The sequence below is a fragment of the Plecotus auritus genome (assembly GCF_963455305.1).
Source record: "Plecotus auritus genome assembly, chromosome: 3".
NCBI lineage: Eukaryota > Metazoa > Chordata > Mammalia > Chiroptera > Vespertilionidae > Plecotus > Plecotus auritus.
Window position 1 is genome coordinate 102959028 of NC_137772.1, and position 13139 is coordinate 102972166.

Consider the following 13139-nt stretch of genomic DNA (forward strand, 5'->3'; position numbering starts at 1 on the left):
AAACTGGACCAGAGGGCCGGAACAAAAGCATGGATGGAGTGTTTGTGTGAACTAATATAAATTCAAAGTAAAGGAGCGGAGGGGAGAGCAAGAGAACCCTCCGCTCTTTCAGCTCCGCGGGCCGGAGAGAACAGCTGAATGGGCTGGATCCGGCACGTGGCCCGTAGTTTGCCCACGGCTGTTCTAGACAAACAACTATAAACCTACTTTTGCTCACCCCGTATATTACATTTGGGTCTTTTTATGTATTTCACTTCTGCGCTCATTAGGTTTATATTTTCTTCTTACCTTCTTGAGAATATGAAGTATATTTATAATAGCTGGGTTGTTGATGTCTTTGCTAATTCCGTCACCTGTGCCATTTGTGGACCTGTTTCCATTGATTAATTTTCTCCTAGTTATAAATGACAAGGTCGTTCTACTATGGCTGGTGGAAACATGAATTATTACCAGCCCTGTGTGTGTAAGGGCTTTTTTTTTTTTTTTTTTTTTTTTTTTTTTGGCCTACTGCTTTTCAACATTCTTTTCCTGGTACTCATGCATGTCATTGCTCATTATTTAGCCAGAGACTTGGGGCTATCCCTCTTGGGATGCCCAGAACTCAAGCTCTCTTTCTCTCTTTGTAGCTCCCTGCTCTGTTGTATAGTTCCCATAGTCTCCCTGAACCTTCTGTCTCTGTTTCCCTCAAGGCCATGTGACCACTAGGCTCTATTCTGGTTACTTCTGTTTGCACTACAGTCTGGAAACTACCTCTATGCAGTATGTGGGAGCAGATTTAGGGCTCTTCTAGTTTCCCATCTTTTAGAGCTTATAGTACTGTGCTGCCTATTGCCCAGTGTCTGAAACCTTTAACATATTTTATCTTGTTTTCTTCTTGTTTAAGATAGAGTAAATCCAGTCTCAGATATACTTTCATAATCTAAAGCAGAAGTCCTCTCAGAATAGTTTAATTTGTATTTTTAAAAAATAAGTGAAGGTAAACATCCTTTCACATATCATGGGGCAGTTTGTCTAGCTTTTTTTGAAGAGCTTTCTACTCTTTATATCCAACCCATTTTTCCATGATATTGTTGGTCTTTTCATTCTCTGTTTGTGGAAGGACTTTACATGTTAAGGATATTAATCCCTTCTCTCTAATATGAAATGCAAAATTTCTCCTCAATTTATCATGTGTCTTTTTAACATATTTTGCTGTTGATATCTTTTCTGAGACTTTATGATGATTATGATACATTATTGTATCTCTGATTTCTTAGTACTGGAGAATTGGGTTGGTATTAGGCAAGGAGGAGGATTCAGAAGTTTATCTCACTGTGATTATTTGAAAAAATGGTTGAGCTAAGACAGGGGTGGGCAAACTTTTTGACTCGAGGGCCACAATGGGTTCTTAAACTGGACCGGAGGGCCGGAACAAAAGCATGGATGGAGTGTTTGTGTGAACTAATATAAATTCAAAGTAAAGGAGCGGAGGGGAGAGCAAGAGAACCCTCCGCTCTTTCGGCTCCGCGGGCCGGATAGAACAGGCGAACGGGCCGGATCTGGCCCGCGGGCCGTAGTTTGCCCACGGCTGAGCTAAGAAGTTCTGATTTATTCAGTATCTATATTAAGTTTTTGTGTAGTATAATGATATGATATATGAATGTTTTTCCAGGTAGCTACATGACTCACTCCCTAACTCCCTCAGAACTCTGCTCAATTAACTTTATCAGAAAGGTCTTCTGTAATCACCCTATTTGAAATGTTAACACTCTTACATATGTCTATCTTCTTTTTCTTTATTTTCCTCTACAGCAGTTATCACAATTTGACATGACACATATATTGCTAATTTATGTATTATCATTTGTGTTGTCCCCAATATGCTGGTACCATGAAGGCAAGGATTTTGGACTTTTAATACTGGTTGGCACATAGTAAGCACTCAGTTTGTATTGGTTAAATAATCAAATTTCTCTTTACATAGATTGTTCTGGGACCAATTGAAAGATGAACTGGAGAGAAAGGGAAACTTCAGAAAGAAGGAACAATTAAGTCCAACAATTAGGTCCCTTTACAGTGGTCTTATATGTAAGGTGGCAGGTTAGCTGGAGTGATAGCAGTGAGGGTAAAAGAGAAAAGAATATTGGGACTCACATTAAACAGAAGAAATGAGTCATCATTCTTATTTGTATTTGTAATTGTTAAGTAAAAAGGAAAATATTTGTATTTGGGTTATATTTTTAATATAGATATTAATAAAGCAAAAGTATAGATCAGCCGTGGGCAAACTACGGCCCGCGGGCCAGATCCGGCCCGTTCGGCTGTTCTATCCGGCCCGCGGAGCTGAAAGAGCGGAGGGTTCTCTTGCTCTCCCCTCCGCTCCTTTACTTTGAATTTATATTAGTTCACACAAACACTCCATCCATGCTTTTGTTCCGGCCCTCCGGTCCAGTTTAAGAACCCATTGTGGCCCTCGAGTCAAAAAGTTTGCCCACCCCTGGTATAGATGATTGAAAGTGAGTCTGAGTAGATGTTGTGACTTTTTTGTCCTTACAAAATGTTACTTTAAAAATATAAATATTACAGTGCCTAGTGGAAGTCATGCTGATTTTTCTGATGTATTGTTTTTCTTTCTTTTTTTTCTTTTAGAGCTTTGCTTCCTGTTTTACATCACAAATCTAAAAAAGGACCTCCCCGTCAAGCCAAATATGCTATTCATTGTATCCATGCAATATTTTCTAGTAAAGAGACCCAGTTTGCACAGATATTTGAGGTAAAGAGGAAAAGAATTTTTGTTGCATATGTTACAGTTAAAAAACAAATACTAATGATTTTACAGAATACAGAATGTTCGCATTTGGAGATACATCATTTTATAGTATAAACTAAGTCTTCAACTTTATTGATAGGTTCTGCTAAGCTAAGTGAAATGGTATATAACAAAAACAATTTTATTGTTGGCTGATTGATATAAACAAGAGTGAAGTTCCTGTGGCATCTCAAGAAAATGACATTATTTGAGGACCTGCTGTATTTTTAGAATTGCATCATTATAATTGCTATTAATGAATTCTTTGTGCCAACTAAAATTTAGATATCAAACAATTGTATAATACTTTTGACATTTATATTTATACATTATATATTATATTTATACCTTATACATTGTATTTATACCAATACATGTAGTATTAGGAAACCTTTATTAATAATATAATCCTATCACATACAAGGTTGGCTGGCTTTCTGAAAAAAGGTTTCATAGAAATATGTGACCTTTATGAGGTTACTATTAATCTAGGCTCTGGCCATTAATTTTGCTTTTTCAGAAATGATTTTACCATTTTATTGTGGAAAATTTTCACACTACTATAATAAACTAATTGAAACTAATTTACACTATCAGATTTTTGTCTATAATATAAACAGCATGCTGGAACTATGTGCAATGGAAGTATTGAGGGAAGTCATCAAGAACAGCAAAAAGTACATTCATGTAAATATACTATTTTTAAAAATCCTCACCCAAGGATATTTTTTCCATTGATTTTTAGAGAGAGTGGAAAGGAGGGAGGAGGGGGAAAGCAAGATGAACATCACATACCCCAACTGGGTTGGGGATGGAACTTGCAACTTAGGTATTTGCCCTTGACTGGAAATTGAACTCGTGACCTTTTGGGCCCAGGGCCGACACTGAGCAAAGGGGGCCAGAGCTAAATGTACATTTGATTAAATGAAGCTTTATATTGCCCTCATATGTTGGGAAAGAACAGTTCTATTGTTTTTTCAAACTTAGATTTCTTGGTTTTCAGTATGGGAGGATAGAGCATCAATTCTTCATTAAAATCTGTTATGGCCATAGCCAGCTTGGCTCAGTGGATAGAGTGTTGGCCTGAGGACCAAAGGTTCCCAGGTTCGATTCCAGTCAAGGGCATGTACCTTGGTTGTAGTCTCCTCCCCCGCCCAGGCCCCGGTAAAAGCGTTTGCAGGAGGCAACCAATGTGTTCCTCTCACATTGTTTTTTCTCTTTCTTTCACTCGCCTCAAAAATCAATGGAAAAAAATATCCTCAGATTATGATTAACAACACCAACAAAAATCTGTTATGAAAATTTCTAATCGCTAGTATATTTACTTTTTTCACATTCAAAAGATACAAAACAAATATCCAAATAGCAAAAAGTTTTGTGCTGCACCCCACTCCTATATCCCCAGCCACCTTGTTCCCTTTCTCAGAGGCAACCAATGTTATCAGTTTCTAATGTACTTTTTTGGAGAGGTTTTATTCATATACAAATAATATAAATACAGACATACACATTTTTTCTCCTACTCTTATACCAGTGATGGCATACTATAGTCACTCTTATGAATATTCGATTTTTAAAATTTAGCAATACACTTTACATATCATTCTGTATATTTATATGAGGAGCCTCATTCTTTTTCACTGAAAAATGAATATTATTGGTTGGGTTTCCTGTCAGAATAGTAAAATAATTTTATTAGTTATGAAATTCAATATTTAATGCTATGAAAATCCACAAGAATTGCATGTGACTATACATAATAAAAGCTTTTTCTTGCTCCTGAAAAAGACCAGTAGGATGTTTGGATTGTATTCTGACCAGTGGCTTAGGCACACTAACTCTTTTTAATTAATGGCTTCCCTTTAAGTCCCACTGAATCCTTGCTATTCAGCCAGCCAGTGAGTAAGGAGGGAAAATGTGGAGAAGACACACTGATCATACCTGCCTCAGTGTAGGCATGACATACCTCACTTTTACTCCCATTCTGTTAACCAGACTTATTCACATATCCTAATCTAACTGCCAAGGAGGCTGCACCTATAATCAGGAAGTAGAAAAGAAGAGGATATTGGTAAGCCCAGCTATCTCTAACATATTCATAGATGTGGTCATAAAATATATGATTCTTTGTGCTGAAATGTTTCTTTACCTACCTCTAAATATGACATGAGCAAAACCAAAAATATTTAAACATGCTTTCTAGACATAAATAACATGTGGAAGTTTAAATGTAAGCCTCAGCCTACTACCTATACCATGTATATGCATTGAAATTTTGTAATATTTTTAATTTGAAGATGAAATGTGTGAGCAGTTTATTTGCATACTAGAGGCCTGGTGCACGAATTTGTGCACCAGTGGGGTCCCTCGGCCTGCCTACAGGATCAGGCCGAAACCAGCTCACTGACATCCCCTGAGGGGTCCCGGATTGCGAGAGGACACAGGCCAGGCCAAGGGACTCCACTGGTGCACTATCAGGGCTGGGGAGGGACATGGGAGGTTGGCCAGCCTGAGAGGGACTGCGGTAGGGCTCCAGGGCATGTCCAGCCAGTCTCAGTCCCAATCGGCCAGACCCCAGCAGCAAGCTAACCTAATGGTTGGAGCATCTGCCCCCTGGTGGTCAGTGCACATCATAGCGAGCGGTTGAGCGGCCTTAGCATATCATTAACATATTATGCTTTGATTGGTTGAACGGATGAGCTGACACTTAGCATATTAGGCTTTTATTATATAGGACTTACAGAGTTGGATATATTTTCCTTTCCTCATTTTCTCAGCCTCTGCATAAGAGCCTAGATCCAAGTAATCTGGAACATCTTATAACCCCATTGGTTACTATTGGTCACATTGCTCTTCTTGCACCTGATCAATTTGCTGCTCCTTTGAAGTCTTTGGTAGCTACTTTCATTGTGAAAGATCTTCTCATGAATGATCGGGTAAGTTATTTATATCTTTTAGACTTGTGTGCTTCATAATGTTATCTTCTAAAATTTTACATAGCAAAGAGAGAAGTGAAATGACATAACACTTCCATTTGGCTACCTTATTTTAGGTTTTCTTATCTTATGCTATCTCTCCATTATAAGTAAAACAACATTGAAACATCTCTTTAGTTGAGCCAAGTTATGTAATCTGAAATACATTACTTGATAAATACAAAATATTACCTGATTCTGTCTGTTTTAAACTTTACAAGGATTTAATTTTTTATGACATCTCTTTTTAAAATGTGAAGACTGACAAGCTTGTTCGCAGTATGGTTGTCATGACAGTAGTTATTCCTTTCCCTGTATACAATAGTGAATTGATTAAGAGAGCTCTGAGAGGAAATATTAGGAAATAAATGATTTTTTTCTCTCTTCTGTTTGTGAGTACAGTTGTCCCCCCTCATCTGCAATTGCATTTTTTTTTTGCCATTTCAGTTACCCACACTCAGTTGCATTCTAAAAATATTAAATGGAAAATTCCAGAAATAAACAATTCATAAGTTTTAAATCTTGCATCATTCTGAATAGCCTGATGAAATATCTTGCTGTCCTCTGACCTGCCTGGGATGTGAATCATCCCTTTGTCCAGCGTCTCCACGTGGTACATACAGAACAATAAGATATTTTGGGAGATTGAGAAAGTAACCACATTCACATAACTTCTGTTACAGTATATTGTTACAATTGTTTTTTATTAGTTGTTGATATCTTACAGTGCCTGACATATAAATTAAACTTTATCATGGGTGTTATGTTTAGGAAAAAAAACAGAAATTTAGGGTGGGACAAAGGAGGTTTACAGTTTTGAGTATGTGAAACACAGAGTTTATATTATTTATTAATTATTATATTACTAGAGGCCCGGTGCATGAAAATTCATGCACTGGAGGGGCGGGTCACTCAGCCCAGCCTGCCCCTTCTCACAGTCCAGGAGCCCTCAGGGGCGGGAGGCAACCCGGCAATCAGGGGAAGGCGATGCCCCATCACACCTCTGCTGCTGCCACTGCTGGCAGCGCAAGCCTCGGCTGGTCCTAGTTACCTGCGCCTTGGGCCGGCCCTGGGGGGCTGAGGGGCTGAGGAGGCTGGGGGACTCCGGAGGCAAGCGCGCGGAGTGGCTGGGCGCCTGCCACCCTGGCAGGGCTGAGGGGACTGGGCGCCACCATCTTGTTGCTGTGGGTGCCGCCATCTTTGGGGGTGTGGCAGTCAATTAGCATATTCCCTCCTTATTGGCTGTGGGTGCCACCATCTTTGAGGGCAGGGCAGTCAATTACCATATTCCCTCCTTATTGGCTGTGGGCACTTCCATCTTTGTGATGGCGTGAGGGTCAATTAGCTTATTCCCTTTTTATTAGATAGAATTTTCCATGCAAACAACTGTAGGCCTACTTTTGCCCCAGTGTATATGCTAGCCACTAGTCACATATAGCTATTTAAATTTTGTTTAAATAAACTAAGTATAATTATAAATATATTCACATATCTCAAGCGCTCAGTAGCCACATACAAATAGTATTAGCACAGAACATCTCCACCATCTCAAAGAGTTCTATTGGACAGTTGCTCTAGAAACTTTATTGTTTTAATTTTTACATTTAAATCTAGTTTATTTGGAATTAATTTTTGTATATGGTATGAGATAGATGTCCAGATTCATTTTTATTTCCATCTGACCCAGCACCATTTATTGAAGACTTCCTTCCCTGCTGCATTTTTTATAAAAGACATGAAATTCACATAACATAAATTAGCTATTTTAAAGTATACAATTCAAGTAGCATTTAGTACATTCACTATGTTGTACAATCACCATGTTTATCTAGTTCCAGATCATTTTCATTAAGTAGTCACTCCCTAAATATTTCCTCCTGCCTCTGGCAACCACCAATCTTCTTTTTGTCCAAATGGATTTACCTGTTCTGAATATTTCCTATAAAGAAAATCATACAATATGTGACCTTGTGTCTAATTTCTAATGTTTTTGAGGTTCATCTTCATTGTAGCATGTATCAGTGCTTCATTTCATTTTATGGATGAATAATATTCTTTTGCATGTGTTTACCACAATTTGTTTATGCATTCCTTCATTGTTGGACATTTGGATGGTTTGCACCTTTTGAATTTACAATTCACTATTGTGAATAGTGCTGCTATGAGTTTTGTGTCTGTGTATTTGTTTGCATATCCAATTTTAGTTCTTTGGAGTACATACCTAGAAGTAAATTTGCTGGATAATATGGTAATTTTATGTTCAAGTTTTGAGAAACTGCCAAACTGTTTTCACAATGGCTACACCATTTTACCTTCCCACCAGCAGTGTACAAAAGTTTTAATTTCTTAACATCCTTACCAACTTGTTATTTTCTTTTAATTTGATTATAACTATAACCGTCCTGCTGAATATGAAGTGGTTTTGATTTGCATTTTCTAATGACTAATGAAATTGGCTTCTAATGTACTTTGTAGCTATTTCTATATCTTTTTTGGAAGAATGACTATTCAAATCCTTTGACCTTTTATTGCTTTGTTTATCCTTTTGTTGAGTTGGAATAGGTCTTTATATATTCTAGATACAAGTCTCTTATCAGACTTATATCTGGAATATATATGATTTGCAAATATCTTCTCTCATTCTGTAGATTGTCATTTCACTTATTCAAGTTGTTCTTTAATTTTTAAAAATTGATATATGTACATCATTATATTACATTTAGATGTACAACATAATGATTCAATATTGTATGTATTGTGAAACAATCAGCACAATAATTATTTTTCTGTGGTGAGAACTTATGATATCTATTCTGTTAGTAGTTTTCAAATATATAATAAAATATATATAATAAATAGGTAAAGATATAAAATATATAAATTTAAAAACGTATAATATTCAGAGACTTATTTATATTATAACTGGAAGATTGTACCTTTTGATCCGATTCACCCATCCCTCAGCCCCTGCTCTTGCAACTACCAATCTGTCCTCTGTATCTAAGTTGGGTTTTTGTTGTTGTTGTTATTGTTATTTGGGTTTTGTTCTATTTCTGTGTTTTTAGATTTCACATGTAAGAGATATCATATGTTAAAAATTAACAGAGGTAGACTATGGCTTACATCCTATCTAATAAAGAGGGAATATGCAAATTGACCATCACACCATCACAAAGATGGTGGCGCCCATAGACACAAGATGGTGGCGCCCAGTCCCCTCAGACCCTCCGGAGTCCCCTCATCCCGGGGGGCGGCAGCCTCACTGTTTGCCTGCTGCCAGAGTCCCCCAGTCCTTTCAGCGCTGCTGGGGGATTGCAGCAGGCACACGGAGTCCCCCAGTTCTTTCACAGAAAATGGGTTGCCTCAAAAGTTGGTTAAGCTTCTTAGGACAGAAAGCAGTCAAAAATCTTTGAAAAGGGAATTCCAATATTTATAAAAGTTTGGACTAGACAATTCAAGGTTATTTCCAGTACAACCTTCTATAATATTGTGATATTAACATTCTTAATTCACATAGTACCAGCTGTATTTTATGTAAGTAGATATTATTTAAAGGAATGGCCATTACTATTAAAACAACTCATAAAACCACACTGTTTGTATGTCAAGGACATTCTGTGTGATTTTCCTAATGGCTGGAGTTAATGCCCCTAATTGGGCAGTCGAACATCCCCCGAGGGGTCCCATATTGGAGAGGGTGCAGGCTGGGTTGAGGGAATTTTGTGCACTGGGCCTCTAGTACACACAGAAAGGAAACACCCGCAGGAGTTGTTTTATTGTTGTTTTCAGGACAAATGATAAACTATAGCTGAGAATTGAATTTACAGTGGCAGCCAGGAAATTAAATTAAGATGACAAAAATAGCCGAAACCGGTTTGGCTCAGTGGGTAGAGCGTCGGCCTGCGGACTCAAGGGTCCCGGGTTCGATTCCGGTCAAGGGCATGTACCTTGGTTGCGGGCACATCCCCAGTGGGGGGTGTGTAGGAGGCAGCTGATCGATGTTTCTCTCTCATCGATGTTTCTGACTTTCTATCCCTCTCCCTTCCTCTCTGTAAAATATCAATAAAATATATTTTAAAAAAAAACACAAAAAAGATGACAAAAATGCTGATCCAATCTTGGAAGCATTGAGATCCCATTTTACCCACAGCTGATAATGTGTAGTTTCTAGAGGCAGCCTATGAAATAGAAACCAAATACCAGCTCAGATAACCCTCTGGCAACAGGACAGGTATCTCTAAAATCCAGCAGAAAATTTATATAAAGCTTAAAAAGCAGTTCTTTGGTTGAGAAGTACCTTCAAAGTATAAAGTGGAAAAATGAATCACAGTAAACATATTATGCTAAAATTTCTGAACTAAGGATGTCAAAAAGACCCCAAAGAAGCAATATCTGATATGAGTAGTAGCATTGCAGATGACTGAAAGGGGAGATTTTTCAATAAATTGTGTTATCCTATGGGAAGTAAAAAGAAATGGAACCCTTAAATCACAGCATACAGAGAAACCAATCAATTCCAGATGGATTAAATTTTTAGGGCATGTTAAAAACCTTAAAAGTTTTAAAACAACATACAGGAGACTTTTTATGACATTGAAATAGGAAAGGATTTTTTAAATAAGATGTAAAAAATATTAACTACAAAAAGAATGGCCAATTTAGCTACATTATAATTGATAACGTTTGTTCAAATGACACCATAAAGGGAGTAAAAGACACACCATAAATGAGATTTTATGCATTTTATGAAGGTATTGCAACATGTACCTGAAAAAAAGTATTAATATATGTAAAGATTACCTCTGGAAAAAAGGCAATCCAGAAAAAAAAGACATCAAAAGGATTTTGGAAAGGAGGCAACATGAAATTGGTGACTAGACATATAAACTTAACTAGAGGCCTAGTGCACGAAATTCATGCACAGGTAAGGTCCCTAGGCCTGGCCAGCGATCAGGGCCTATCAGGTTCCCTACCTCCCCACTTTCCCCTTCCCTCACCGCCCATACGCTGCCACCACCACCATGCGGTTCCTGGCCTCCCCGCCTCCTCCTTCCATTGCTCCCTCAGCATCCTGCTGCCACCGCTGGTTGCCCACCATGTTCCATGCCGCCCTCTGGTGGTCAGTGCATGTCATAGCGAGCGAGTGAACTCCTGGTCAAACTCCTGAGGGGACCATTTGCATATTAGCCTTTTATTATATAGGAATAATAACCAGGGAAATGCAAATTAAAACTATAATAAGACACTACATCAATCAGATAGGAGAAATTAAGAAATATGACAAGAATTGGTGTTATATACTGCTGATAGGAGGAAAATAAGTTTTAACGACCATTTTGAAAAATATTTTGACAATAAAATTAAATGCATGTACACACTGCTATTTCATCAGTTTTACTCGTATGACTATAACCTAGAGAAATTCTTGCTAATAGTATCAGGATGCCTCTATAAGAATATTTATAGGAAAGAAATGGAAATATTCCAAATGTCCACTAAGAGAATAAATAAATTGAGTTATTTTGCATGATATAACACAGAATAACAAATGAATGAACTACAGTTAGATTTAATAACAAGGACTATTCTAAGAAACAAATGTGTAATATAAGCAAGTCACCTAGAACAGTGGTCAGCAAACTCATTAGTCAACAGAGCCAAATATCAACAGTACAGCGATTGAAATTTCTTTTGAGAGCCAAATTTTTTAAACTTAAACTTCTTCTAACACCACTTCTTCAAAATAGACTTGGCCAGGCCATGGTATTTTGTGGAAGAGCCACACTAAAGGGGCCAAAGAGCCGCATGTGGCTCACAAGCCACAGTTTGCTGACCACTGACCTAGAATATATACAGTATAACGTAGCTTATGAGCCTCAAGAACTAGCAAAACTAAACAAGTATGCTGTTTAGAGAGATATATTTGGTAAAGTCGTGTTTTGTTTTAGTTGGGAATTAATAAACCCAAAATTCAACACAGTGCTTACCTAAGGCAGAAAAAATACAGGGAGGTTTAGCGAGTAATAAAGCCATGTATTAAGAGTTCATGGGTGTTCATTGTCGTATTATAAAACAAGTGATACAAATGTTATATACATACAGGGGTGGGCAAAAGTAGGATTATGGTTGTATGTGAAACACAATTTATTCTTGTGTTATTATTTATTACTAGAGACCCAGTGCACGAAATTGGTGCATGGAGGGGGGTGTCCCTCAGCCCAGTCTGCACCCTCTCCAATCTGGGACCCCTCCAGGGATGTCCCACTGCCCGTTTAGGTCCGATCCTGTTAGGATCGGACCTAAACGGGCAGTGGGACATCCCTCTCACAATCCAGGACTGCTGGCTCCCAACTGCTTGCCTGCCTGCCTTCCTGATTGCCCCTAACTGCTTCTGCCTGCCAGCCTGATCATCCCCTAACAACTCCCCTGCCAGCCTGATTGATGCCTAATTGCTCCCCTGCCAGCCTGTTTGCCCCTATCTGCCCTTCCCTGCAGGCCTGATCACCCCTAACTGCCCTCCCCTGCAGGCCTGGTCACCCCTAACTGCCCTCCCCTGCAGGCCTGGTACCCCCCAACTGCTCTCCCCTGCAGGCCTGGGTCCCTCCCAACTGCCCTTCCCTGCAGGCCCAGTCATCCCCAACTTCCCTCCTCTGCTGGCCTGGTTACCCCTAACTGTCCTCCCCTGCAGGCTTGATTGCCCCCAACTGCCCTCCCTTGCAGTCCTGGTCCCTCCCAACTGCCCTCCCCTGCTGGCCATCTTGTGGTGGCCATCTTGTGTCCACATGGGGGCAGGATCTTTGACCACATGGGGGCAGCCATCTTGTGTGTTGGAGTGATGGTCAATCTGCATATTACTCTTTTATTAGATAGGATAGAGGTCTGCTGCATGGGTTGGGGCCAGCTGGTTTGCCCTGAAGGGTGTCCCGGATCAGGGTGGGGGTTTCCTTGGGGCATGGGCGGCCTGGGCAAGGGGCCTGTGGTGCTTTGCAGGCCGGCCACGCCCCCCGGTGACCTAAGCGAAGGCCCTGGTATCTGGGATTGATTTATCTTTTACAATTGAAACTTTGTAGCCTGGAGCGGAGCCAAGCCTTCTGCTCGCTCCGTGGCGGCAGCCATTTCTGTTGGGATTTATTTATCTTGTATAATTGAAACTTTGTAGCCTTAAGCGGAGGCCAAAGCAGGACAGGGCTGCAGAAGCTTGGCTTCCTCCATTGCCGGGGGCAACCCTAGCCTCCTGCTCTCTCCAGCTCTGTTTCTGCCGCCATTTCTGTTGGGATTTATTTATCTTCTATAATTGAAACTTTGTAGCCTGGAGTGGAGGCCTGGGCCAGCAAGAGCAGGCGGAAAGCTTGGCTTCCTTCATCGCTGGGGAAACC

The 13139-nt window shown here is 39.4% G+C and overlaps 1 protein-coding gene across 6 annotated transcripts in view; it reads left to right on the forward strand.

Moving 5' to 3' along the window:
• Window positions 1-13139, forward strand: part of PDS5B (PDS5 cohesin associated factor B) — a 183126-nt gene that overhangs the window by 104379 nt on the left and 65608 nt on the right. For all 6 annotated transcript variants that reach the window (XM_080659888.1, XM_080659889.1, XM_080659892.1 and 3 more), the window contains exons 19-20: window positions 2629-2752; window positions 5566-5724. In XM_080659888.1, the coding sequence (XP_080516014.1) occupies window positions 2629-2752; window positions 5566-5724 (283 nt within the window). The remainder of the gene's footprint in view (window positions 1-2628; window positions 2753-5565; window positions 5725-13139) is intronic.